The sequence below is a fragment of the Papilio machaon genome, chromosome 17 (assembly GCF_912999745.1).
Source record: "Papilio machaon chromosome 17, ilPapMach1.1, whole genome shotgun sequence".
Classification (NCBI taxonomy): Eukaryota; Metazoa; Arthropoda; class Insecta; order Lepidoptera; family Papilionidae; genus Papilio; species Papilio machaon.
In genome coordinates, this window is record NC_060002.1 from 3,480,378 (window position 1) to 3,508,289 (window position 27,912).

A 27,912-nucleotide genomic window follows, 5' to 3' on the forward strand; every position below is an offset into this window, starting at 1 on the left:
GTCCATTTAAAGATGCCACAATTCTTCAAAGAGAGAAACCCTTTAAGTGGTATGTAATACCAGTTCATCATTAATCTCGTTTTGCACTGACTGAAATCTATTTTTGATTACTATGACTTAAGCATATGAAATACGGTAAAACTGAAGAATTCACAAAATGAAAAAATAATCTTACCAAAATGAGTGTCATACTTATTTAAAGATCCTATATTTGTACCAAAATAATGTAACTTAGTGTTTATTAAAAACTAGCGGTCGCCCTCGACTTCGTCAGCGCTGAAATAAAAAAAAAAGTAGCCTATATTATGCCTACGTGCATCAACTACCTTCGTCCAAATCGGTACAACCGTTTCGGAGATTACTCGAAATACCGGCCTTGCCAGACAGACAAAAATTTTATAAATTGGTTTGATAGCAAATTTTTCAATTTTCGATATTACATACACTCCAATTTTATCAATATTTACAGATACACAAAAAATTAGAGTTGGGAAATCAATAGACATTCAAACAGATAGTATTCCTTTTGCTTATTGAATGTTATATTAGATTTAGTTTTGAAATGTAGGTACATGTTTATGTTACAATTATTTATGTGTTTGTTACTTCTTATGTATTAATATGTGTATAAAATTCTATCTTGAAATTCAGGGAAATTTATTTTATAAGTCGTTACAAGGTTTACAGTTACTATGAATTTAATTTTTATTGTTGTATAGACGACTAACATTCAAACAATATGTTGAAATTTAAAAATAGCTCAGTAGGAAGACACAGTCGCTTATTTTATGTTCGGATTACAATTTGTAAACCGCAATTCAAATTTACTGTATAACAATTGCGGTTTTAAAGTTAGTATCAATATAATTGTTAACGCCACAATGAGTTTAGAATAGAAGGAACGTTAATTATTTATTAAATCTGTGCCTTTTTTAAATCTCTATAGTTCTATTTAGTTAAAGCGTGCGCCGTACACAACGGGTTCAGATCCCGCAGCACAACCTTCCTTTGACTACGTATTGCAGTAATATTGTAATTAGATGAAGTGGCACTTACCAACTCGATGAACCGTTCGCCACCTACAGGTGCCTGGTCATTCTGTCGGTGTCAGTCGAGTCAAATAAGTCACAGTCAAATAGTCTATAGGCGCCAGCAATGCTGCCGTCCTGATGCATCCGATGCACCGCTTCCCGTAAGCGTGCTATAGACGCGTCGTTATCAAACCGAACGCGGAATCGAATATTCTAGCGATCGTGTACGCTAGGAAACTGACACGTCCGACGTGTAACTTTTTCCATCCAACTTCTTTTAACCATCGATGCCTACTCTGCGAACTCTGCCGATTCACTGTCTTCCCCGCACAAGCTCCAGCAAGCCTCGCGCCCAACCGAAGCAGTGAGGGATTTTTAACTACCCGCTTGTGCGGAAGAATAAAAAGTCGAGCTACCTACATCAAACCTGTATAGGTGAACCGCGAAATTCAAACATATAGTTCGTCATCGAAGAGTGCAATCTATACCGAACAAAGCGTCTGTCACGAAGGATGAAGAATCATTCTATATTTTAAAACAGTTTTTGTAAATCAGATTTTTAGATAACTTTGTTCTTGTCTACAAAATAGTTACAAAAATATTGGGTTCAATATATTCTCTTACACTTACGGTATTCGGATTGCGAGATAAGGTAATGTTGAAAAATGTAGGTACCTATGCTTTACCGACAAATAAGAAAGTAATAAGTAAGAAAAATGTTTATGAACGTAATTTTGCCAAGAATGGTTAATGAAAAAGTTTGACATAGTTTTTTTTCTTTTGGCAAAAGCCAGTTGTCTTATGGACTAATTGCAACTTTATAGCTTCTAGCATATTTATGTGCAACATTAAAATAACCAAGGGAATATTTAAGTTTTTTCTCTCTATTTTCAGTAATTTAAACTTTCATGATAAAAAGTTATAGACATAACCATGAGTTTAAGAAACAGTGCTAAGAAAGTATACTTAGTAATTCGGGAGCAAGGTAATTTTTCATCTATTAGGTACGCAAATTGAAAATAGCCAGGTGCCAATTTAATGGCGCGTTCTTCTTCTTCTAGCTATTACCTTAGTTTTTCCTGATACGTTAAATTTAATCAATAAATGAATATGATAAAATTGTTTGTTGTCAAATTCGTGGGACCAATTAGACGAGATTGTGATGTTATATGAGCGGTATCTTGCTAGATTAGTTTAGATAACACTTGTCAGACTGGGGATGGGCACGTATGCCGAAAACAAAGCTACTAATATGAATATTATCGTCGTTTACATTGTTTTTTTTTTTTCATTAAAGCAAAGAGATGTTCATAATTTTCAATGATAGTAAATCTTCGATGATAAATACTAATGAGTAATGTCCTACAAAAAGAGAAAAAAATTCTTTCTAAAGAAAGCATTGAGACTGTCAAACAGCCAGAGTGTTCATCAAAATATTTTTCTCAGACCCGTAGGTTTCTTCGCGATGTTTTCTTTCACTGCCGGGTCAATAAACGGTCAGATTGTTGATATAGCCTGTGAGATATTAATATTAAAGTCTTAAAACAATGAGGCCGCTTGTCTTGCATACACTTTGAATATTTAAATATATTACGTAGGTATACCATAGATTATTATAATGATCAGTGTCGAATCATTTCAATTGTATACTTTTAAAGTTATCGGTAAAAGATAAGTAAAGCTACACCTATCGAGTGCCTCCTTCAACTAAATATAGGTAAGTCTACGTCACGTTACATTACATATATGTAGGTACACTTTGTCAGTATTGATAGTAACATTTCACGCTCAGACTAAATCATCTAGTGTCGTTTACACTACAAAGAGTAAACACGATCGTAAAGTTATGGATTTATTGCTTTGTCTTATCGATACTTTCCCATTAAAGGTCTATGATGTATTAATAATAGAACAGCGTCGACCGTTGTGCGAAATTGGGACGTAGTCGATACGATATTGAATATAAATGAAATTATTATTGGAAAGGTGCGGTCTGTTTTGTATAAGAGTGCGATCATTAGGAACGAGTTGCGGCGAAACGATCGGTGTACCGCACCGCCTCCACTCAACGCTCGGCGCTCAACGCTCAGGTAGAGTCGGGATAAAAACACCACTCGAAATGGAACGGACGGGCTCACCTAGATAACGCACCGATCGGCCAACTAAAGAAGTCATACGGAACGCGATCGCAAAGATATCGTTGAAACTGCCGCTAATGAATCAACTGTCTCGAAAGACTCATTGCAAAACTTTTAATTGTCAATTCATGTTACACGTAAACCGATAATATAAATCTGCCCTACCGTCCAATGAATGAACTTATAACATGTAAATTCGTCGCTTACAAATCGCGACACAGCACCGCGCGTAGGCGTCGGAGTTTGAATGAAAATAAACATTTCAGCCGTTGCGAGCTTACCTCTCGATTTTAATGATATTATCCAGATTAGCGATATGGGCACGGCACTTTGTTATAGATAGGTGAGTGGGTCACACTGAACTATTCGATTGAACACTTGTTTTGTGAACTTTTTACGCGGCACGGAGCGATGAGCACTACCGGCCTGCGCGATCGACACTGAAGTCGTGTTAGTTCGTCCGTGGGCGCTGCGCTCGCGTCGCCGGCACCCGGCACGCACACACACTCGTTCATTGAATACCGGCCGGGGTGGGGAGGACTTATGAATGGACGTAGTGAAGCCGAGAGCCGAGACGTACAGATAGCAGTGATAAGAAGGCGAGCGTTATTACATATGATATTGGAGCACCGAAACACAAAACGCTTACATCGTTATAACGATGCATCGCAGTAGATGAAATGCACGAACATACGTAATATGATATTTCGTAACATTCCATTTATTGAGGTAACGTAATAAAACTATGTCAAAGGCTATATAAATAATATACGTAACAAATATTCAAAGCACATTCAATATTTTATGCAGTCATTGCAAGTAAATGTTGGTCGGCATTTTCCTATAAAAAGCCTAGATTTGATTCTGGAATGAGTCTTATTTTACCTGCTTTTTATTTCTCTCGGGGTTAAAATGGTTATTATTTAAAAATAAAATGAGTGCCCATAGATTCTACATAAAATGTGAAGTGTAAAGTTACGTGAAATTTGATTGGCAACCACTGGTTGCATGACAATCACCTCGTCCTTTGTATTTTCGTACAAAATGGGTAACGAATATAAAAATTAATATGTACATTAAAACCTATATGTAGTTAATATGTACATTAAAAGTTACACTATTATTAGTTACAATGTCAGAAGTATATGACGTAATTGTTATTTTTAACGATGAAGATGTTTCTGACAAACAACAAATGATTTAATCTGCTTTTTCTCTGTTACAACTCTCCTATACTTCTTTTGTGTACTTCAGTTGTAAGTACTTATTTAGTATTTTTACAATTAACTATAGTTTAAATCTTCAATGGAATTTATGACACCATAGCTGTTTCAAAGTTCAAAACATACCTTTGTATTATTACGACATTTAAAGGATACATGTTAAATAAAGCAAATAAACTTAGTTAATTAATTAATTTAATGTTTGTCAATTTTCTAGTAATTATGTTAAAGGTGCACTATACAAACTTTCGCCCAACACAATTAATGAAAGCCTTTTATTTTTCTACCTACGTAATAATTGAAATCTCTATGCAAAACTTCAAGTCTCTAAGCCTGCTATGAAAAATGAATCTGTATACCAACTTTAATCCCTATTTTTATAACTTTAGAATACAAAATTATTTAAGCCCAAGGAATAACATTTTCCCATACAAACTTTGACCCCCCGACTTTACTTTAGATGCTTCTTGGAGACCCTCCTTTAGGAGAAGAACTCCGTTATCTTTTCGTAGTCCTCTCCTACATAGTAACTAAACACCTATATGTAAACTTTGAAGTCTCAATGAATATTACGTACTTACGCTATGAAGAAATATTTTTAGATGCCTACTTCACCCCCACCCCTTTCAATATTTTACCCCTTTACAGAATGATATTTCATAACATATGTACTTTCTTAATGTTCGCCTACGTAGTACAAGAAACCTCTATGTAATATGAAGTTTTTGGGTCCAATTTTTGACTGCCTTGATAGTTTTTTGGACTTTATATTTTTATAAAAAAATAGAAGATAGGTATACAAATACATATCAAGTCTAGTTTTCAGTCAAAAACCCGTACACTCATATTAATATCTCGTTTTACAAGGAGAATGAGAGGTTTTATGTCGTGGGATATAAAAAAAAATCGTGTGAACTTATTTAATATCCCGGCGCCACGGTACGATTAAAATCGCATTCGAAATATTTTTTTCAATAGCTTAATAAAAATAAATAACCAATTAAATTTAAATACAATATACAATTCATTATATATACAATTGTTATTGAGGACAAAAAAAAAACAATCGTTTACATTTTATTATAATTTAATGTTATTTACATAAACAGTAATAATTTATTATATAAAGATAAATGTTTTATCGCTTGTGATATATTTACGACAGTCCTTTAAGGAAACTGGATAACTTATGACTTTTGTAGTCAGACCTCAGCTGTATAAAATTGTGTAATATAGACTGATCTAGTTCGGCCTGCGAAAAAAATAACGCTATTTATTATATAAAAAAAACTCATTTTTTAGCCTCAACATGAAATAAATAAAAAACACGTCAGTAAAAGGAAATAAAGAACAATTTTTGAATAACACATATCGCCATCCCTTTTATACATTTTACTAGCTGTCGCCCGCGACTCCGTCCGCGCGCAGTTAAAAAAAACTAAATGGGGGGGGGGGGTTATGAAAAATAGATGTTGGCCGATTCTCAGACCTACTGAATATGCTCACAAAATTTCATGAGAATCGGTCAAGCCGTTTCGGAGGAGTACGGTGACGAACATTGTGACACGAGAATTTTATATATTAGATAAAGAACAGAGATAACATGATTTCGTCGTGTTTAAGCAAAGGATGCAATACCACGACCTCACAGAAGACAGGCGTCAAGTGGAAGTAAGTCCGTGTACAGTTTTATGAGTGTGGTGCCGGAGGCCTACTTTTAATCCTCTTTCCCTTACCCTTTTCTTATTAGGAAAGGATGGGAAGGGGAAGTGAATTTGGCGGAAGAGGGGACGCATACGAAGGAGAAATATCCTCTTTCTGGGCGTTCTCTTCTCCGTTGATTAAAGGTACGCAACGCATCTGCATTTGCGGATGTCGGACGAATCCAGCCGTTTGCTCTTTTACCACCTTATGATATAAAAAAGCAAAGGAAAATGAAACAAAACTTGTTTGAAATAGAGTTGAAATTAGTATGTTACTTACCAATGTCTCTCCTTCACAGACTTGATGTAAGTTCTCTGGCTTCACAAGTAATAAGTTACAAAGTGCGTGCAGTGCGTCAAACAGCGCGTGTGCGTGCGGCGCGCTACCTGACCTCCCGCACGCCGCTGATCTGTACTCTTTTACATCACATATAGCTATCATAGCTCCTACAAACATATAAATAACATCTTATATATATAAAAGAAATTCGTGTTAGTTACACTATTTATAACTCAAGAACGGTCGAACTGATTTATCTGAAAATTGATGGGGAGATAGGTTAGAACTAGGAGACGGACATAGGAACTTTTTTATCTTGTGTGCATTTTTTTTTTATTCCGTGCGGACGGAGTCACGGGTAAAAGCTAGTATTAGTTAAATATTAGTTGTAAATTAAAAAAGAAAATCAATAAATTCGACTGACACTTATAGAAGTCCGGAGAAAAATACATATTGAATGGAACCAGACTAGTTAGAATATGTTAAAATGACCTCAATATTATTTAAAACACTCATTAGCTGACTCTGTTGGCATTATGTATTTTACTAATATTATAAATCCGAAAGTTTGGATGTATGTATGTATTTAGTAGTCTAAGTGTTCTTCCAGACTATTTTTTACATCTATACCAAATTTCATCTACATCTGTTAAGCCAATCTGGAGATATCTATTAAGAAACATCCATTCACCCATCTAAATTTTCGCATTTATAATATTAGTAAGATGGATGTATCAACATCCATAGTAACTCAAGTGACTCCATTAACACCATGAATCTGTATGAAATTTGGCAAAGTTCTTTCCACACAAGCTAAGTCGGGGGCATATACTAGTATTTCTCACCTGCAGAATTGAACTGGAAGTTCTGTAGATGTTCGTATATAACTCTGTGCAGACGCACTGCGAGCTCCAGAGACACCGCGTCTAAGTTATCACCCTCCAAGTTGGTGTACACTTTGTCCATCACCGAGTTCAAGTACGACACAACAGCCAAACATGCCTGAGTACAAAAAAATAATTTAAATTAACAATATGTTAAAATACTTTCATTATGGATAAATAGTGATCATAATCCTGAAAAAAAAAGGGTTCTAATTATGAAAAATCTACATTAAATTCTTTTGATAATGAACATATTTATTTACATAAGGATTAATACTGAACTCGAATAATAGCGTCGGAAATAGGGCATGAATTTAATTGATGTTTCTGAAGAAAAAAATAGTTATTGTGAGAAAACTATAAAAGATAGATATATGCTGTCACGGACTTTTATTTAGCACATTTAAAAAGCTACAATTCTTCCATACATCATTTTTATGTAGGTCCTATAGTTTAGCCTACATAAGCGCTGAAAGCAAAAAAGTCCCTATTTTTCGCAACGCATTTTGAAGCTAAACTGAAAATCTACTAGTTTTCCAGTTATTTTAAAAAAATCATAAAAATGGGACCCATCTGAAAGCACTTCCTTTCGATTAAAATATTTTTTATCAAAATCGGACCACCAGGGGCGGAGTATCGTGGTAACACACATAAAAAAAAATACAGTCGAATTGATAACCTCCTTCTTTTTGAAGCTAAAAATAGTTATTATTCTTTATAAATTCAACATATGTAAATCTTTAAAATATAAAGTAGATGATCTGATCAAAGTTGTACACCAAAGTTGGTAAATGTCAATTTCACTCTAACTCCTTGTTTTTCTTCGGGCACTCTATCTCTTTTATTCACATGTAATACAATAGTGTTAATGTCTTTTCTACTCATATGTGAGACGATGTTATCGATCTATGTTTCTGTCTGAAGTCTAGCAATAGCTCAGTCTTGTTTACTCACAGGTGAAGCGATAGTATCGATGTCTCCTTCAGGCTTGAAGTCAGTCTTCTTCTGTTCTGTGTTGAGATGCAGACGTACCCAGCCGACCACCGCTGCGATGGCGCGCTCCAGTCCCGCGTCCACCTTGTTCTCCAGCTGCTCCAGCACTACGCTCTTCTTCTGCACACACTCACTCTGTCTCGTTGTTGAACTGTAACATGTATTTTCGAATATGTTTTCAATAATCCTAGTCCTGCATTTCATTTGGCACGTAAGCAATAAGAGCTCTCTTTTGATAGACGTGCCAACTCAAATGTCAGATACTAAAACTTCATAAATACCTCAAACAGGGTAACACTGATTCTTGAAAGTGCTCTTCAAACATCTTCACGATTTTATTCGTCTGGTTGACAATTTCAAAGAAGTATATCTGTTAACAAAATAACATACTTTTTAAGAAGAAAATATGTTTTTCTCATTTACTTATTATGTACAAAACATGCTCTATGTTACGAAAAACTTCTATTTTAGTAGTACTTTACTATATAAGTTTCAACATAGTCGACGAAAAAAGTTACATCAAGTTGAAGAGAGTTAAGAAAGAGAGAAAAAAAGAGTTACATCTCTTAAGAGGAGATTCCGTAAGAGTTAGAGTTAAGAGAGACGATAAGGGTTACATCACTCAAGAGATTTCTTTGTTACTCTTCAGATGGGTACTTCACCTGTGGTGGTGATTTGTTCTCTGCAATGGGTATGGACTGCAGACCAAGATCTAGTGCGTAATCCACATGTTCAATCAATAATTGCTGGACGAGGACATCGAGTAGAGCTATTGCGGTACCTGGTAACTCATTACTAGTACACAGCTGGAACGGCAGAAAAAATTAGTTATTAAATTATTGTCATTTTAAGGGAACAATATTCAATTAAAATTACTACATAATGCAATAAGTGTTATTTAGGTTACTTTATTTACATTTTTTTTAAATAATAATGAAATAGTAAGAATATAGTAAGTCACATGACTAAAGAATTTAGCTTTTCACTTTAGTTATTGTGAAAGAACACAAAAATGAGTTTAAGACGTTTCATTACATCATTAATTGTGAATCAATTAATTCAACCATATTAAAGTCAAAAACAGTTAAATATATAATTGTAACTCACAGTTTTACATCTGAGAAAGGACATGTTGGCATCAGCAAGCATTTTCTGTACTAACTGCTCACTGAGGAAGGTCTCTCCTCCGTAGTTCTCTATCTGAGCTATGTTGATGTTAGCCCGGGTACCTATCACCGCTTGTAAATCACGACGGAGCTCTTGGAATCTTAAACAGGTTTTTATTTATAAATCATGACTATTTCTTAATGTTTATGTATCAATGGAAATTTCTAATTTTTTTGTTTAACTTAAACATATAAAAATAGCTTTTACCCGCGACTCCGTCCGCGCAGAATAAAAAAAATGCACACAAGATAAAAAAGTTCCTATGTCCGTCTCTTAGTTCTAAGCTACCTCCCCATCAATTTTCAGCTAAATCAGTTCGACCGATCTTGAGTTATAAATAGTGTAACTAACACGACTTTCTTTTATATATATATAGATAGATGTAACTTCTTTAATATTATTTAAGACAGAAGGATTTTAGAACTAACTCACAACAAACGATCGAATTTGAAAAGAATTAATGGCACAAAAACTTAATATTCATACGAAAAATATTTCACTTTGTACGAGAAGAAAAACAAATGTGGGTCGATCACAATCTACATCAGAAATTCGTATTTTTGCGATCCCTTGATCAATTAAATATGAAGCAAATATTAATTGACAATACTTAAATGCAAAAATGGATCAAGATTAATTGAGTTCAGTTGTATACTCACCCACCACCTTGTATTTGCTTCTTGACATGATGTTTCTCATTATAATAGACATTCAAAGCATTAGAGAGCACAGCTTTCAGTCGTCGCGTCTCCAGAGCTGGATAGCCATCATTAGCAGCTGCCATTGCACCATTGACCAGTGCCTCACGACGTAGGTCCCCAGTTGATATGTTACCATCAGCAGACACCATGCCTGCTGACACTAACTCGTCACATACTTTTTGTGTACTGTAATGCAAAGTGTATCATCATCATCAGTTCACTATATGTCCCCACTGAGGGGCTCGGGGCCTACCCTAATTTAAGGTTGATTAGGCCATAGTCAACCACACTGGCCCAGTGCGGGTTGGGTGACTTCACACATATCTTTGAATTACTTCTCAGACATGTGCAGGTTGCATCACGATGTTTTCCTTCACCGTAAAGTATACAAAGTGTTTTTGTGTACTTAATGTCTTTGTGTAAAATTAACAAAATATTTAATTAATTGTATATAATTAATCAAAGTTTGCATGTATAAAGTACTGCAGTAAGAAAATACTTAAATACTGCACTAAGAGCTTGAATATAAGTTTAAGCATAACTTAATAAAATGTTTGTCTTACTCACAAATTTTTACCTATAACATTATCTAATCCTTTCAATAAATACTGTCCTATGACAGTTGCAAATTCAACCTAATTCAATACTCAATTTTTACAAATTAGTTGTTAATTGTTTTTTTTTTTTCATTTCTAAATAATACTTTACCTTGTATACATATCATATAGGTTCCTCAAATATTTCTCAATATCATTCTTATCCGCTAACTTTGTCTGTATGTACTTTTGTAACTTCAGATGGAAAATATTTAGTACAAACTTGCTCATCACTTGCTCGGGGTTCGGAAACACACTGTTAATTATTGTATTATTCTTCTTACACAATGGTAACACAGAAGCGAATATATCTTTGCCTAGCAAAGTATTCTGGAAAAGAATGTGACAAAAAGATTTATGAAATAATTTTTTTTATAAACTAGCTGTCGCCCGCGACATCGTCAGCGTGGAATGAAAAAAATCTTTATTAATAGCCTATGTGTTTTTCCAGACTATGCTCTACATCTATGCCAAATTTCATCAAGACCTGTTGGGCCATTCCAGAGATACCTTCAAGCAAACATCCATCCATCCATCCAAACATTTGCATTTATAATAATAATAACATATAACTTTCAAAAGTAACTATTGATTCAAAATTAAATTTCATTAGTTGGGGCGTTTTATAGCATACGGGAAGTCCCAGTATACTGGCTAACTATGAATGAAAATGATTGGTCGAAGTATAGCAAGAGTCATGTGGGGACTCAGTTGACGAGTATAATGTTGGTAAGGAAAAGTAAAGACTATCGCCCAATGCATGCAAGCCCTAATAAATAATGTTGACAGCTCTTGCATGCGAGCACTATGGCCTGAAAAGAAAATCTCTTGCACCATGCATGTAGGCGCTAACAACTAATAAAACTGAGTTCTATTTTCAATTAAATTATAAAACGGTTGACCATAAGTGACATTTTTGTCACCTGGGTCAAATATTACATAGGATTATGCAGGGCCACACTGACAGTGTTAAAGAAGCATATAACTTGTAAGAGAAAAAACATACCATTTGACTTGTTTCTATAAAGGCGTCAACACACTGAGAATAACCTTTGAAATTGGTCATAATATTAGCAATTGTTTTCATCTTTGCCAAATTGCCTTGATTTTGGGCCTTTACAAACTCTTCAATTAGATTCCGTTCAATTTCGTCATATTTAGCCTCAATCTTCTTCTTGGCAACTTCAAATTTATCTGGGGGTAGTTCTTGAGCTATTGTGTACAGTTTTTGTATCACGTCTGCTGCTTCATTTAGCTAAAATTAAATTTATAAAAATATTATTAACCGCCAATCTAACTTTATTATATGTTTTGTACCATAGAGAATAAATTTGTTTTGTAGTATGGTACAAAACAGAAAATAACTGATAATGGGGTAAACCATAAATCACGATCAATCCAAACAAAAATGATAAACTTATCCGGAATAACAAAATTAAAAAAAATTACCTTATTTGGATCATTAAATAGATCAGTAAGAACAGGTCCTGGGCTAAGAAAGTTAGCCAGGTGTGACAACAGATCACGAGCTGCGGCTGACCGTGCTCTTGGAGCTCTTGCGGCACCGAGTTTCTCACCAACTTCTAATGCTCTGCCCCCACAACGAGACATGCGCTCATCCAAGGTGCTAAATACATTTACACAATGCTGAAAGAGACAAATATAACAGTTAGAGCATTTGTAATTAGGATTAAATTGAGTTAATTTTGGTAGATGGTAGATGTTTCTGGCTAATGTGGCTTGAAATTTCACATGATATCTATGAAAACTCTTAGCTAAATAATATGCTGCAGTTAAGGTTTATATGTAAGACATTACTAACATTATCTTAATTCTTGAGTTAAGTCCAAACTTACTAACTGCAACTTAGCTAATTCCCAGAGGAATCATAGAAACTCATAAGAATAGAAAATTACAGAAACATATAAAAAATGTAAGTTATTGCTTACTGAATGTTGATCCATAATCTCGGATAGTTTAGCACCATATTGCTTCTCCTCCTCCTGCACAGCTTGTTCCAGTCTCATACATTTTCTCTCCTGTCTCTCTTGCAGTACCTTTAAATCTTGTATGGCTTGAGTAAATATGTCATGAATCATTTCCGGATCAATTTGATCATCCGTAAGTCGGGATTCCTGCATGCTCCTCCGCACCATCCTCTCAACAAATTCATCGGGGTCAAATGGATCCTAAAAAGGTTAATAAATTTTTATGAAGCCATTAAAGACCTTTTAATATAATCCCCTAAGTTGCCGTCAACTTACTTGCTCTAACTCTTTTAAATATTGGTTCATCATTTTGAAATCTACAAAGTTTGATCCGACGTTAGATAAAGTAGTCTCATACGCCCCTCTGTTATACTTAAGCCCCAATTAATATGGTTACGTTATGCATAAAATATTGTTTTGTTGTTATAATGTCTCGTTCGAAATGTCAATGTTAATGTCACAATTTTGCCGGACGTTGACATGACAGCTATAAAAGATTATAGTAAAAATCTTACTATAATTCAAATAACATTAAAATTATCATATATTTTTTGGCCTTATTTTACGATTTATTATTTCCATAAAATCGTACTCTCACACACTCTTACTCCCCCTTTCTCCACCTATCAATACGTCAATTCGATTAGGGCGACCTCTGCTCCCGACTTCTCTAGTTTTCTTTCATCCCATGCTGTCTTTGCTGGGTTTTAGGTAGTATGAGTTCGTAAATGACTAATACCAAAATCCATGACGACGTTAAAAAAGACTTCTTTGAGTACGAAAACAATATGCAACAGACAATAACGCAGTATTCTATCAAAAGAAAGTCTTGACCGTTATAGTTCAACTTTGCTTTTACCCTAAAGTTATTTGTCCCAACTAACAAATCTTTGTTTCACTTAAGAGATGATAAAAACAATTAAAAGACAATTAAGTGCAAAATACACAAAATTATTTAATAAAAACAAGAACAAAATGGACAAAAGTTTGTCTAAAGATAATGGTACTATAGCTCTGCTGAAAACGACCTATTTATATCAAAACTTGAGACAGGCAAGTATGAAAGACATCAGTTTTGATTTTAGAAACAAAAGAAAAAATCATAAATGTAACAACTACGTCTTTTTGGAAGATATCTTACTAGTGAAAGCGTTTTTTATATCCAAATTCTTTGTGATGTAATATTTTGACAAAATCTTGTGCGTGCTATTAAGGATTTATTTTATTTATTTACTCTCTTTAATGAGAGTTGAGTGGCAATTTAAAGCAAAACGGATACCATACAATTTGACAGGAGAGTCACTGAAACTATTGGGTATATCGTGAATAGTGAGATGTCCAATGTATCCTAACCGGGTTAGGATAAAGCTGATAGACCTCAATGGCTGAGCGGCTCAGCCCTCGCAGCTCCGAGGTCAATGCCTTGGAACAACGGGGATATCTCATAGGCAAAAAAATCGGACAAGGATCTTACGCCACTGTACACCTGGCGGAGTATTGCGATGCGTCCAGCCCTAAGCGCATGCACCTCGCATGCAAAATATTCGATAAGGAAAAGGCGCCCCGTGATTTTTTAGAAAAATTTTTTCCTCGAGAACTAGACATTCTCACTAAGATTGAGAACCCACACATTATACAAGTGCACAGCATCTTGCAGAGGGGGCCGAGAGTGTTCATATTCATGAGATATGCTGACAACGGTGATTTGCTAGACTTTATAAAAAGAAACGGAGTGGTACCAGAGAACCAAGCCAAACTTTGGTTCAGGCAGATGGCTAGCGGACTGCACTACCTACACAGTAAGAATATTGCCCACCGTGACCTTAAATGCGAAAATATATTGCTTTCTAGACGTTTTAACGTTAAATTAGCCGACTTTGGTTTTGCAAGACTCTGCACTGATGGTGAAAACAGACGTGTGCTCAGCCAAACCTACTGTGGCTCCGCGGCGTACGCGGCCCCGGAAGTGGTGAGTGGTACACCGTATAATCCAAAGTTGGCCGACGTATGGTCCCTCGGGATTATTCTCTTTATTATGTTAAATGCATCTATGCCATTCGATGATTCAAACTTGCGTAAATTGCTAAAGGATCAAATGTCTCGTAACTGGGTGTTCCGCTTAAGGATTCGGGACACCGTGTCCGCGGCCGCTAAATCTATAGTGCGGCACATTTTGGAGCCCGACATCACGTTGAGGCTGACGTTGGATCGTGTACTGGCACACGAGTGGACAAGACCTAGAAAAGACAAGAGTGCGAGTCTGATGGGCCGGTTAGTGCAGTCCGCGCCGTCGGCGCCGTACCCCGGAGGTAAGCGTGAGCACGAGGAGGCCGGGCCGTCTGCCGGAGTGCGAGTGTCTGGTGACCATCGCGAAACCGATCGAGAGCGACACGATGATATCAACATGCGTTCCCGTGATTAAAACTCTTTCCCGACCAGCATTTATCAGTGAACATTAAGCATATTTTGGACTAACATAAAATTGTAAATTCACTTTATTTTGATTTATTTTTTACAATTGACGTCATAACTATTGTTAGCCGTCAATAGTGAAATATTTTTACTATTAATCTTTTTGTTTTATTTTCCCAGTTCATAGTGTTAATGCCTATTTTGTTTGCAATTTTTTTGAACAGGTACAGACGCATTGTGATACACCATTATGTGTGTTTGCTGTGCTTTCAGCAAAAGTATAGGTTAAAGTAGACCATAAATAAAAAAAAATCGAGACACCGGAATGCTCTCTTCCGATAAAATATATAGATACATTTAAACAAGAGAAGGGTAACCAAACTTCATTGTAATAATCGTACTTACATCTCAAGAATACAGGTGTGAAATGGACGTATTCGTCCCTCTGCTTTTGTCAATTATCCCGCTAGCTTAACAAAACAAATGCATATTAAAACATAAATTCATTTATTAGGCTTTGTAAATTTGCTAAGGACATTGACTTGTTTGTTATCCGGTTAGGAAGCGAGTACCCCTTGATTTCATATTGCGTGTGCACGAAAGGGTACTTCCATCGAAATGTTACCGTCTGTGTCGGTCGATCGTAACTGACGATTATTTCCGTATGTCTATTTAGATATTCGACTGTTACGAGGGTCATGTTCTTTTCTACGTCTTGTCTGCCAGGCTGAAAAAATAAAAACAACATCAGAACAAGCATAAGAATAGCTACAAAAAAGAACGCTTCTTATGCATTTCATATTTAAAACTATTACTCACTTCGATTTTTACTTTATATATTGGATTAAACAAAGGTATAACACCCTTATTGTGATAAGACAGTATATCTCCGTCAACACGCTCACCTAAAGTTTAAATAAATTAACCAAATATATTTTGAAAATATAGGAAAGATAGGATTTGACAGTGTGTCTGTAAAAAAATGTATGATAGGGATTAAAAGTAGAAAATGTGATTTTAGATAAAATTTACAACAATTTATCTTTTTACGTAAAATAAATATTATAAAACAATAATGTACGTTGATTACATACCAAATTTGTGAACCTTATATCCTACATGAGGACTATAAAATAAATGATTTAAATTGACAAAGGTTATTACAACCAGGGTGACGGGCAACCACATCATGGTAAGTATAAAATAATATCTCATCTACATGAAGCTGTAACTAATTGATTTTGGACAAACATTATGGAATATTCTCCTATAAATGTCATGCGTGCAATGATAATCCGAATGGAATAATCGTTAATTAACAATAGATATCTTCTGCGTAAAAAGGTAATAGAGTCTACGCGCGGAACATATTTCATTAATGCGCTGGCAAATTAACGATGTGTTTGTAAAAACGGGGTGTACAGTAAATGTTGTTGGTAAACGGAAAATGCTTGCTTTTATTTCGTAAAGATAAAAAGATGCTAATGGAATATTAAAAAGAGAGAAGATGGTTTCGGATGAATTAAAAAAAACTGCGGAATTATTTGTTTGTCTACCCTTAATTAAAAAATGTCTAAATAATTTATCTTAATATTTGCGTCTTTATTTTAAGCGTTAGGAATTCCTTTAACAATGATGTTGTATGTTGATTGTGCTATTTGCACCCAGCTGTACTTAATCGATACTCTGTGGTACAAATTGTCATAATCCACTTTTGGCGGTGATAGAGCATTGACAGTGATTTTCACATATGATACGGCCATACCAGTAGGGACCTGTGAAATATAAAAAAAAACTTATTCCCCTGCATTGAGTTACATGTTTAGAAAGTCTCCAAATCAAGTATCACTACAGAAAACTAAAAATGTAGTAGGTATTTAGAAATTGCGTTTACTTCTTACAAGAATAGTCACTATCAGAATGTGAGTACTTACAGGAATGTCAATATTAGTTTCTCGCTGGAACAAATAAATTGTACCGTCTTTCGTATAGATAATCTGACCCTGATCGCTGCCTAGAAATACATAATTGTTTATTTGCATAAAAACGGGATAAAAAGAAAACTGACACGCCCATTCGTTCTTAGTCCCTTGCTGGATTGTTTAGGGTATTGGCAACTCTGCATAGATACCTTACCAAGACTACTTCCCAAAAAACTTATACGTAAGTATTTCGACGAATTTAAACCTGATGTTAAATCGCGTGCTCAGAGAGGATGGCGCGTCGAAAGCGTCTTATAAAAATAATGTTAACGGAAAATGTTTACATACCGAATTCATAAACATAATCAGAATTTATTGCAAGACTAAATGGAAGTATTAAAATGATAAAATTTATTACACACTTCATATTCACGACCATTTAGTACGATCTAACTGAATGCAATGATTTGAAAATACGTTAACTTCGTATAAATAAATAATACACAGAGACCGTACTCATAATTAGCGTTAAAAGCGATAATAATCTAAAAATTATAAATTATTTACAGTTTAATTAGTAAAGTGAACTGATTAATTGGTTTTAGTTGACTCCGCTGTGTCACATTATTTAATAGCCTTTGTAAGTCTGTTCCACAGCCGACTTGTGGAATAGTCTGTCCTCGGCGGTATTTTTATACCAAACACACTTAGGTTCCTTTAAGAAGCGAGCGTATCATTTCCTTAAAAGCTGGTAATCCATCTGCAGCCCATCCTCTAGTGTTGCGGATGTCCATTCATCACCGTGATATTCCAGCCGCTCGTTTGTTGTTGTCTCCCTTCTCTTATAAAAAAAGCCTACCCTACGTTACCTCGCTTAAGACCTTCTATGCAGATTTGCATAGAAGGTTTTAAATTAGAAATTCAATTTATAACGTGCGAATGTGTACACATTAGTATGTAAAGGGGCAAATGAAAAATTTTATAAGTACTAGTTTTAGGAGTCTCAGAAATCCTAGTAGTCTCGTTTAGTATAGCCTTGATGGAAGAAAAATAATGTTGACCATTTTCATTAAGACTGTTATTCTCGGTATAAAATAAAAACACATTATTTGGTAATCATTTTATTGTCCTATTTAGATTTATAACCTATAGATGCAGTTTCATACAAGCTTGACGTCTAATCGAGTTGATTTTCGAAATGTCATTTTGTATTTTAAGTGACAACACTGAGGGGATTTACCCTAAAAGATCTCCGGATGTCTTTATTCGCCTTAATTTTGTACTCCGGATCAGGTATCTATAGATTATAAATCTACTCCTTACACATTAACAACGAAGTTCATGTCTGTCAAACGCTTATTTAGTGAAGCTAATAGTGCGTTTAACATTCTAACGAATTCTGCTTTTTGTTCATCTAACTGCCTAAATTTATCTAGTTCAGACCAATGCATATTTAAATAAAGTGCCGCCGTTTCTACTTCCATTTCAGCGGCTTCAACTGGAAAAAAACGTATTATTACACTTTATTTCAACTACATTTTGTTTATACGTAAAATTCATATCTTCAATCGCTCGATATACATTTGGAAAAAAAAAGATGAAACTCACTGCGTAAATTACGCTTAATTGTAATAGATTTCTTAAGATTTGCTTTATCATTGTTAATTACGTCTTCAACATTGTTATAAAAATTTGGTTTATCAACATCTACTTGCAATGAAGACACTTGTCCTGATGGATTCATTACTTTAACAATAGCGTTCAATATGAGCTGCAAAGTTGTAAGACTTAAATTATTCTCAAATATTGATTGTGAGTTTTTTACAGAAAAATATTTACTCGTATATTGAAAGAAAGCTTTTGTTTTTTTAGAAATGGAAGCGAATGGATGTTTGAAAAATAAGGCGCCGCCGGACTTAAAATTTTGACAGGACAGCAAACCGGAAATAGGTCAAATGGAAAAGCAAAAGTAATAGTGAATACAGCCAAGAACAAGTTTTTGAAATGAAATATTTTACATGAAATATTTTGTTACTTTTTGAAATAAAATATTTAAAAATCCTGATTTTGAACACTTTGACATTAGTTCATGTAACAGGTTATTCGTAAGTACTTACGTTTATCAATACATTTTCCCAAAGCATAGTCTACTATAGTTTTCACCTTTAGTATTTTAGTGTTTTATTTCCCAATACACAAATTAAACGGGTTTTGATACCATGTTAATTACTTAATCTCCAAGAGGTGTTTTTGTAACAAATGAATAAACTAATATTCCTAGTGCAAATAGGCTAAAAAGCCAACGGCAGAAGTGTATATAATGGAAAACGCGGAGTGCGGTCAAGGAAGTGGGAGGGCATTCATTTTTAAGCCTCTTTGTGTTAGTCGGTTAAACTTATATTAAATATCTCTTTTTGACATTAAGAAACCAAATATTTCTCTTTCATTCGTTTGGAAATGTCACTAACAGTATAACCGTGCTTTTTTATCAACAATTTCATGTTATCTGTCAAATATTGTCACGCGTTCTTGCTTTATTGTGTTGCAAATATTCCCTTATTTTGTTTATTTATTGGTGTACTTATAAATACATCATATTTGTGTAGAGACTTTTAGTAATATAGTAACTACCCTTAGTGTTTAAGATGATAAGTGACGACGATCGTGACATTGATATTGAGAGTGATGTTCGTGGTTTTTTCTAAAAGTTCACTAATGTTTTGTAATCATTCCTAAACTAATGATAATTGATTTGTTGTACTAATTTATCTTTCAGGCGGAGAATGATTCTGATTCCCGTACTCACATGAGAAATAGTCTCGGTGGAAGTGGTTACTATTCTCAGGTACACCTTTTTACACACTTCATGACGTAGGCCTGGTGTAAACTAAAAATAAAATTACTTTAAAAATTCTTTTTTTTTTCAGGCAGAAAAACGAGCACACCACAACGCTCTGGAGCGTAAACGAAGAGACCACATAAAAGACAGTTTCACTTCCCTGAGGGAAACAGTCCCCGCATTACAGGGGGAGAAAGTGGTATGTAATGTAATGTCAATCATTTTTTTTATATTATTAAATTAATTATATTTCAATACTTTAGTAAAAAGTGGTTTTATAATACATTCTCAAGAAACAATACAATGCAATAGAAATGAAGGTCATTTAGCATTAAACATGTACAAAGCAAGGTCATACATACATAATAAACACTTCTAATGAAAAAGATATGAGAAAATTATCTACCGACACACTTTAATACTAGAAATTACAATGTAATTTTCCATTTTGCAAAGTTTTATATTAAGCAGGATGGTGAAGTGTTTTACTTAATTACAACTGTGTTGCAAAGAAGCTCGTATAAGCTGTAGTATACTTTTTTCTTTTTTTGTATATGCTTAATCTGTGAGTTTCGGCTCATTAATATGTATTGTAGTCTCTAGATGAGAATGAAAGTGGAGTTCTTGTTTTTAAACTTACTCATAATGTCTGAAATGTATGTATGTATGTATGTATGTATGTATCTAATTGTATGTATGCATGATTTGATGACTTCACAAATTAAATAGCTCATAGAAAGATGGTAATAGAAAGTAATCAAGTAATGTTAAAAATTTTTAATAAAAATTAACGTTTTATTATTTCAGGCTAGTCGAGCACAAATTCTAAAAAAGGCAGCGGAATACATTCAATTCATGAGACGAAAAAACAACTCACACCAACAAGATATTGACGATCTCAAGCGCCAAAATACATTGCTCGAAAACCAAAGTAAGTACAAAATTATATCAAAATAGTATACTGAAGTACTGTGTTAATATGTTCCACACCAGTATGATTATTTTATATGAACGCTAACTACAAAAACAAGTCATAAGTACATAGTAGTTTACATAGTTAAATTAATGTTTTGTTAAATTTGACTAAAATATAGGTTGATGTTTACTCCATTTTGGCAAAAATGGTATATACCTAATACTTTTCCCTTGCAGTAAAAGCGTTAGAAAAAGTACGAGCTACCGGCAATTACATTGAGGCACATGAATTAGCTCTTGGTATCAAGTCTGAAGACAGCTCCCATGATACGGACAGTTCTGACGGTGAAGGAACGACCAGACGCGTCAAGAAACTGAAGATAAACAGCGTCAATGTATGATTTAGAGTTAAAATAATGCAATAGTGTGAATCACTTTATACTGGACTTTGATTATGGCAAGAAAAGGAAAAAAAACTAAATGCAACAATGTTGCCAGTGAAATAAAGCTGTCTATGGTTTTCTACTCTGAAAATTTAAAACTTTATTAATTAAATAAGTCTTTATTTTGAATCTTCTGTACAATCTATAGTTTTGAGTACTATTGTACTCTATTGACATCAAAGGATGTTGTTAAATTTGTTTTATTTGAATTGTAAATATTTCTTATCAACATTGTGAGGATGCAATGTTTTTGTTGTTTCTATATTTTTTTTGTTGTAAGAATAATGCAAGGTTTAGCATTGTCTTGTTGACAACAGATTGTAAGAAAATTCAATATAAAGTTTTTAGTTATAAATAGGTTAAGATTTGGTCTTCTTGAATTTAGTTTCAAACATTTAATACAATAGTTTCGGTCTTTGAAGTTTGAGCAACTATTACTTAGTACTAGACAGATATTTTGTGAATACACAAGAAATTTTATTAAGACTATAATTTTTTTTAAATAATAATAGAAACAAACATGAATTATGATTCTATAAGTTTCTACTTTAATGCATGATGCTCTTTGTTTATTTTTGTATACATAAAGTGTATTATATACTCTAGTTTTCTAAATCACTATGAGTGTATTTTTAAAGTGGTTTATTTTATAAAATATGTCCAGTCTTTTTTCTGTGTTACTTCAAAAATACAGTTAGACAGTGTTCAGTTAAACATGAGTTTTAACCGCACGATTTTACGTACATCAAAATGGTTATAAATTATAGGTATATTTGTCATAAAATGTGTATCGCCAAAATTGCTTCTGGTATAAGTATGTTGTTATTTATTTGTTGTGATCATATTTAGGAAGCCTACGCATAATATTTAAATAATTATTGTTTATAGTAATGACTAAAATCAGAGTGCAAAGAGTTGACATTTGTTTAACCTAAAATGTACTTTATGGTTAGGTCCTGAATTTTGAATTTGATTTGTTTATTTATTTGCTTCAACAGAAAATTGCAATTTCTTGAAATGCAGAAGTTCTTATACAAAGAAAATATTTAATAAATTAATTTGAATGGACAAATCATATGTAAAAAATCGTATTAATTTTCAATTTATATCAGGGAATATAACAGAATCAGGGAATTTTTCTGATTCTGAATATATAAGTCAATATCGCAAAAAATGTCGCTTAAAACAAATAGCCTTTCACCCCTCGATATGAACTTTGATTTAATAAAAGTTATTTGTTTTTTTTAAGTAGTTCTATGAAATGAAAAATGTTTGATTTCTTTGTTCTTGAAGACGCAAATAAATAAAGGTATAAAATACTCACTCATGTTTTATTTATTTAACATTATAAAATTTATCCGCTTGTTTGAAAAAAAAAAGTTTTTTTTGCCGGCGTTGGAACTGGACTGACGGTTTTAATTACTTACGCTTTGGCCTTACTTCTTGGTATATAAAATTAGCAAAAGTATATTCTGATTTAATTTGATTCTAAACAAACCTCTTCAATTAGTTTTGTCATTTAGCAAATTATTTCTTTTTTTTTTTGTATAGTTGCAAATAAATCAATTTTGGTTTATTTTCTTATCACTATAAATGTTTAAAACCGCATCTTTACGATTAACCGTTGGTTTCTGAGAGCAATATCTCTTTATAAAACATAACGTCATACAACATAACAAAACAGACAATAATTGTGCTTTAAACAAAGATTTTGGTCTTAGAAATCCACGATCAATCTATTATACATGACATGCAACATGCTTCTAATAATTCTATAAAGATTAAAGTAATAAAGAATTCTTAGAAGAATAGTCTTGTTAAATCCAAAAATGTTTTTTTAACAATGTTTCTTAGAACAAACTGCGAAAACAAAAGACTCACTGCGCCTGAGCATTGTAAAACGCAAAACTGCTTTTCAAAAAATTTACAATGCAATTGAGTTATAAAACTTACATTGCAGAACTATGTCGGCTTTCTTGTTCTTGGAATTTATTTTATACATTGGTTTTACGTAATATCGCCCATTTAAAAATGTACATAACTACTACCAAAGTTGTTGCGTACCTAAAACATGGTCTGAAATTAATATGTACTTAGTGCTTGTTTTGAATAGCGTGTTGGGTACGTATATTACGTTTTAGGTACAGAGTAATTGTGATCGTAGTTTAGCTAGCACACTACTTTTTTTTATATATATGAGAAGGAGGAAAACTAGCAACGGACCGCCTAAAGTTATTTGATCCGACGCCCATGAACATCCGCTACGCCAGAGGAATCGCAGAATCACTACTTAGCAGAAAGACGAAGTTAAAAAGAAAAGTGGAAAAATCCTGTCTTTATAAGATATTGTATAGTTAACTATTGTTAAAATTGGTTTACACATATGTAAATTAAGATGTTGATTTAAAGTCAGTGCTTGTTTCGAACGAAAAGAACTTGTATTGTAAGGTGAACCTTTAAAGTTATAATTTAGGAAAGCGCATAGTAGAAATATACGTTTCACTCGATTTTATTGGTCCGTGATTAAATTAATATTTAAAATAAATATTTGCAAATTCGAAATCACGATATTCAAACCTTAACACTAATAAGACATTTGCTAATTACTTACCAAGAAATATTTACAGTCGGCTTAGTCTTTACAACAATTGTTCATCCGGCAGTGCTTTCAAATAGGATTATCTTGTGTTTATGACCTCATTAAGAACTTTCAGAAACATGTTTTACCAGAAATGGTGGGGATGTAACTTGTCAAGATACTTAACGAAGGGTTTTTAGTTTTTATTTCATTTACAGTGTTAATGTGGTTTTGTGTGGTTCAAGCTGTGTTATTTCTTTATGGAGGATATAGTGAGTGTTTTTTTAATGTTTGTGTTACAATTTTGAGTGTTTATTTCTTATTAATTTCTAAATGCGTTCCTCTGCTTTTAATAAAATATGTGATTGAGTGACGGTAGATAAACATTTGTGCAGTCTCACAAATCGTGAGATGGTAACGCAGTTGTTTTTATATTTATATTTAGTTTATACATTTAGTTAAATAAACTATGTGTTTGATGTTCAATTGCAGGCTAATGTACCCATAAGAAAACGCGGTCGACCGGCCGGCAAATGTCGCAAGCCTTTAAATCGGGTATGTAAAGTAATTACTAATTTAAAAAATACTTATAAGTGTAACGTTCTAATATAATAATCATTTCATATAATTCTTATATGTTTTTTTTTTGACAATTCAGGAGCAGAGAAAAGCGCGCAACGCACAATATGAAAGGGAAAGACGTGGTGAAATCGCTGAAGCGACGTCACAGCTGATGGAGGCCATAGGATTAGATGCCTCGTCCTCTGTAAGTAAAAGTGACCTTAGTTGTAATAGTATTATTATCAGCATGTACTAGTGCATTGGTGGACATACGTGTTGTACAATTTCTGCCACTCGAGTTAGCTGCGCTGCCACGAAAGTTTAAATTGACAGAACATTTTATGTTCTGTGCAATGTAAGATTTATTTGTTATTTTTATTACAGGTATCAGTATCAAATTTACTACACATTGCGTTAGACCACATAAAGAATAACTTGACCCCATCACAATCCATAGAAGCTTTAAGAAAGAGAAATGATGATTTGTGTAAAGAAAGTAAGTTTTTATATTCAATCATAATGTTTTGCGTATTGTCTTTATTTGAAATATTTGAACTAAAATACTATAGCAGCAATATACTAATTTTTAGTGTACTATGACTTATTTCTTTTTATTCCAGTACAAGACTTAGAACGTTTATTATCAAAGCAACAAAAGATGGAAAAGAAAGAAAGTTCAAGTTCCAGTAAAATAAATAAACGAGGAATAAAAAGAAAAGCCGAAAACGTAAGACCTTTTTTTAAACTCGGCTTTCTTTTTCTATAGCCAATTTTTTTATATTGTGAAAGAGCTAAGTAATTTTTTTAAGGTTTTTCTTTTATCAAAACAAAGATAAAAATAATTTATTCTATTTTGTATATCTTCAGGAACCGCCATCTAATATAATTGAAGAGCAAGAAAATAACAGATTTGTAGAAAAAACTGAATACGATTTTGAGTTGGAATCTGACGATCTACGGAGCTGGATAGATTTGGACTGATTGGAATAACAAATGGTAAGTCACAATTTTTCTAAAAAAGTGTTTAGTGAAGTCATAGACGTGCCATAAATAATTTGGACTTTTTCATTATTGGGTACATTACATAGAGTATGCATCACAAGCATTGGTTCCACATATAATACCTACTTTACTTTCGAAATGCAAAATAAATGTTGTAAAAGATTATGTCGCATGCCATTAATATCACGCGTGCCAATGGTTCTCTATCCCTGCTTAAGACTCAAGGCGCAGAGTTTGCATTTGCGTTTAATATGTTTAAATTTAAAATTAAAATGCACTTTTTTCAAAAAGAGAACACTTTCTTGGAGTAACAACCGGTTGTTAAAATCCGAAGTCTTGTACCTTTGTATGTAGTTCGCGTTTAAACGCTTGGGCAAAATGTTAGTTATTTCTGTTCGATGGCCTAATTATTAAAAAGATTTTAGATTAAGTTTACAAATTCCTTCATAATAATTTGTTGAATGGCCTTGGCAATGATTTACTCACCAAGTTTAAATTGACATAAGACACGATATCACGAAAATTTTGGTATCGATTTTAACAAAAATACAGTCAATACTGCTTATAGTTTTTTATAACAATTATTGTGTTATTTATAACAGTTAAATAACGTTCAGGTCCACGGTTTTATTCGCAATAATCGTTATGTTATATTAACCGATGCCTAGTCGCTGTTTCTACCATACTATGTTAAATCTTTAAAATCTTAAATAAAATCTTTTAAATTTTTGTTAACAGATTTGGAGACGACCTACATGCTAAGAGATACCAAATAAACTGACTGCCTGTGATAGTGATGTTAATATTGTGATGTTATAGCCTGACCAGGTAAATAGAAAACTTATCATGAAGGCTCAACAATCTCCTCTCCTGCTCGCGTATCGTCTTCACTAGTTCACCTTAAGTATGAGAAGAAATTAAGTCTATATTTTTCGCAATATAGTGTGATGATTTATATTTCTGATCAAGCTATAACAGTTATGTCAAATCTCAAAAAAATGGCTTGTAACTAGGACGCATGATAATCGTTAAGCATAACCTATTTACTTAGGGAGAGAGTGCAATAATGCCTGTTTAATATTACTTTTACTCACTGAATTTATTACAAAATCGTCGTTTTTCATATCTCATACACGAAGTATGATATTTTTGTTAATAAGTGACGCTATATTTTGATGGTATTAGCCACCAGAAAAAAGTGATAAATGTTCTTACACATGCAAAATTGTTACTAATTTATAAGAGTTTTCTAAGAACTTGGTATCGCCTTTTTTAATAATAACGATTTTCTTTGCGACTGTATTTGTAATGATTTATGTTATGTTCCAATAATTGAATGTTCGAGTTTTGTTTTTAAATTAATTGTGCATTTTGTAATAACTTAACGTGTAATCATTGACAGATTTAAAAAATTAAATAAAATAGACATTTTTTAAATAAAACATTTGTTGTTTTCCATTCCCTAATGAATCATTCATAATAAAAAGATTTTCTTTCTAGTAATTTTCTTTTTATATTTTATAAGAGGTCACAAAAATATTTATGACAATCAATATTTGGATTTTAAACTGTAAAAGACATTGACCAAAAATATTAAAAAAATGGTTTCATAGATTACAAAAAAAAAACACACAGTTTTTTTTATACAGTAGATATCGATTTAATCAAATATCTAATTACCGTGGTAAAATAAAAGAAAATGAATGAACCTTTAAGGTAGAAATATTGAATATGTAGTCCACAAAGTAAATTGGAGGGCCGATTGATTTTGCTACGTGACCCGCCTGCTTGCGCCCTAATGAACACATTCAGAGTGTTTCATTTATTGGAGGGAAAATGATTTTACGCTTGCTTTACTGAATATAATAATGAAAAAATAAGGGCGAATAAAGTGTAAATCGTTATCGTACTGAATTCGGATATTCCACACGAAAGTAATGAACTCGAAAAAGAAACAAAAACATTTTTTCCTGTTTTCGTTTCCTAGGAACTAATTGATGTTTTTCGTCAGGGTTTACTAGATATCAGGGATATCTAGATTAGATGATCTGACTTCATTTGTTTCTGTCCACCGTTTATTAATTTTCAACTTTAAGTTAAATTCAAGTTGTTATCATATTTGATTTTTTCATCATCATCAGCTCACTATACGTCCCCACTTAGGGGTGACTAGGCCATAGTCAACCACACTGGCCAAGTGCGGGTTGGTTGACATCACACTTGTCTTTGAATTTCTTCTTAGATATTTGCAGGTTGCATCACAATGTTTTCCTTCACCGTAAGAACGTCGGATAAATGTACATATGTAATCGAAACTCGAAAAACACATTGGTAGGTACATGGCGGGATTCGAACCCAGAAGCTGCAGATTGCAAGTCAAGTGCTTAAACCCTGAGCCACCGACGCTTGATTTTTCACTTGTCATGTACGAAATATTTTCATAGAAATTTTTTCATAGAATATTATTATAGAAAGAGTCTAGGAATAGCTTTAGCTTCGTAAAAGTAACTCCTTAACGTGTCTATGTATAGTTAGT

The 27,912-nt window shown here is 33.3% G+C and overlaps 5 protein-coding genes and 1 long non-coding RNA gene across 8 annotated transcripts in view; 2 read left to right on the top strand and 4 right to left on the bottom strand.

The window, feature by feature from the left end:
• Positions 1-3,705, bottom strand: part of LOC106721639 (ETS-like protein pointed) — a 121,611-nt gene extending 117,906 nt beyond the window's left edge. The window contains exon 1 of one of the 2 annotated variants that reach the window (XM_014516637.2): positions 3,451-3,705. The gene's annotated coding sequence lies outside the window, so the exon portion shown is untranslated. The remainder of the gene's footprint in view (positions 1-3,450) is intronic. The other variant, XM_014516635.2, reaches the window with a different exon arrangement.
• Positions 3,706-5,539: 1,834 nt separating this feature from the next.
• LOC106721510 (exocyst complex component 5) lies at positions 5,540-13,140 on the bottom strand. Its single transcript, XM_045681900.1, has 13 exons — positions 12,981-13,140; positions 12,666-12,905; positions 12,166-12,363; positions 11,723-11,971; positions 10,829-11,046; positions 10,079-10,306; positions 9,360-9,519; positions 8,915-9,058; positions 8,534-8,622; positions 8,214-8,403; positions 7,221-7,377; positions 6,376-6,542; positions 5,540-5,644 (listed from the first exon to the last, which is right to left on the bottom strand). The coding sequence occupies exons 1-13, from the start codon at positions 13,011-13,013 to the stop codon at positions 5,549-5,551; spliced, it is 2,169 nt and encodes a 722-aa protein (XP_045537856.1). The 5' UTR covers positions 13,014-13,140; the 3' UTR covers positions 5,540-5,548.
• Positions 13,141-13,963: 823 nt separating this feature from the next.
• Positions 13,964-15,173, top strand: LOC106721579 (testis-specific serine/threonine-protein kinase 2). Its single transcript, XM_014516543.2, has one exon. It carries the CDS (start codon positions 14,086-14,088, stop codon positions 15,124-15,126), a length of 1,041 nt encoding a protein of 346 aa, XP_014372029.1. The 5' UTR covers positions 13,964-14,085; the 3' UTR covers positions 15,127-15,173.
• A 438-nt stretch (positions 15,174-15,611) lies between these two features.
• On the bottom strand, positions 15,612-16,401 carry LOC106721601. Its single transcript, XR_001357513.2, has 3 exons — positions 16,211-16,401; positions 15,936-16,021; positions 15,612-15,843 (listed from the first exon to the last, which is right to left on the bottom strand). It is a non-coding gene; the product is annotated as an uncharacterized LOC106721601 (long non-coding RNA).
• Positions 16,402-16,692: 291 nt separating this feature from the next.
• On the bottom strand, positions 16,693-17,485 carry LOC106721607. The gene is made up of 3 exons (XM_014516574.2): positions 17,387-17,485; positions 17,051-17,130; positions 16,693-16,891 (listed from the first exon to the last, which is right to left on the bottom strand). The coding sequence occupies exons 1-3, from the start codon at positions 17,475-17,477 to the stop codon at positions 16,724-16,726; spliced, it is 339 nt and encodes a 112-aa protein (XP_014372060.1). The 5' UTR covers positions 17,478-17,485; the 3' UTR covers positions 16,693-16,723.
• Positions 17,486-19,546: 2,061 nt separating this feature from the next.
• Positions 19,547-21,413, top strand: LOC106721569 (protein max). 2 transcript variants are annotated; one of them, XM_014516532.2, is made up of 5 exons: positions 19,547-19,725; positions 19,815-19,883; positions 19,966-20,085; positions 20,685-20,808; positions 21,030-21,413. In XM_014516532.2, the coding sequence occupies exons 1-5, from the start codon at positions 19,684-19,686 to the stop codon at positions 21,191-21,193; spliced, it is 519 nt and encodes a 172-aa protein (XP_014372018.1). In that variant the 5' UTR covers positions 19,547-19,683; the 3' UTR covers positions 21,194-21,413. The 2 variants fall into 2 exon arrangements, with proteins under 2 accessions (XP_014372018.1, XP_014372019.1); XM_014516533.2 differs by having other exon boundaries at positions 19,966-20,076.
• The last annotated feature ends 6,499 nt before the right edge of the window (positions 21,414-27,912 follow it).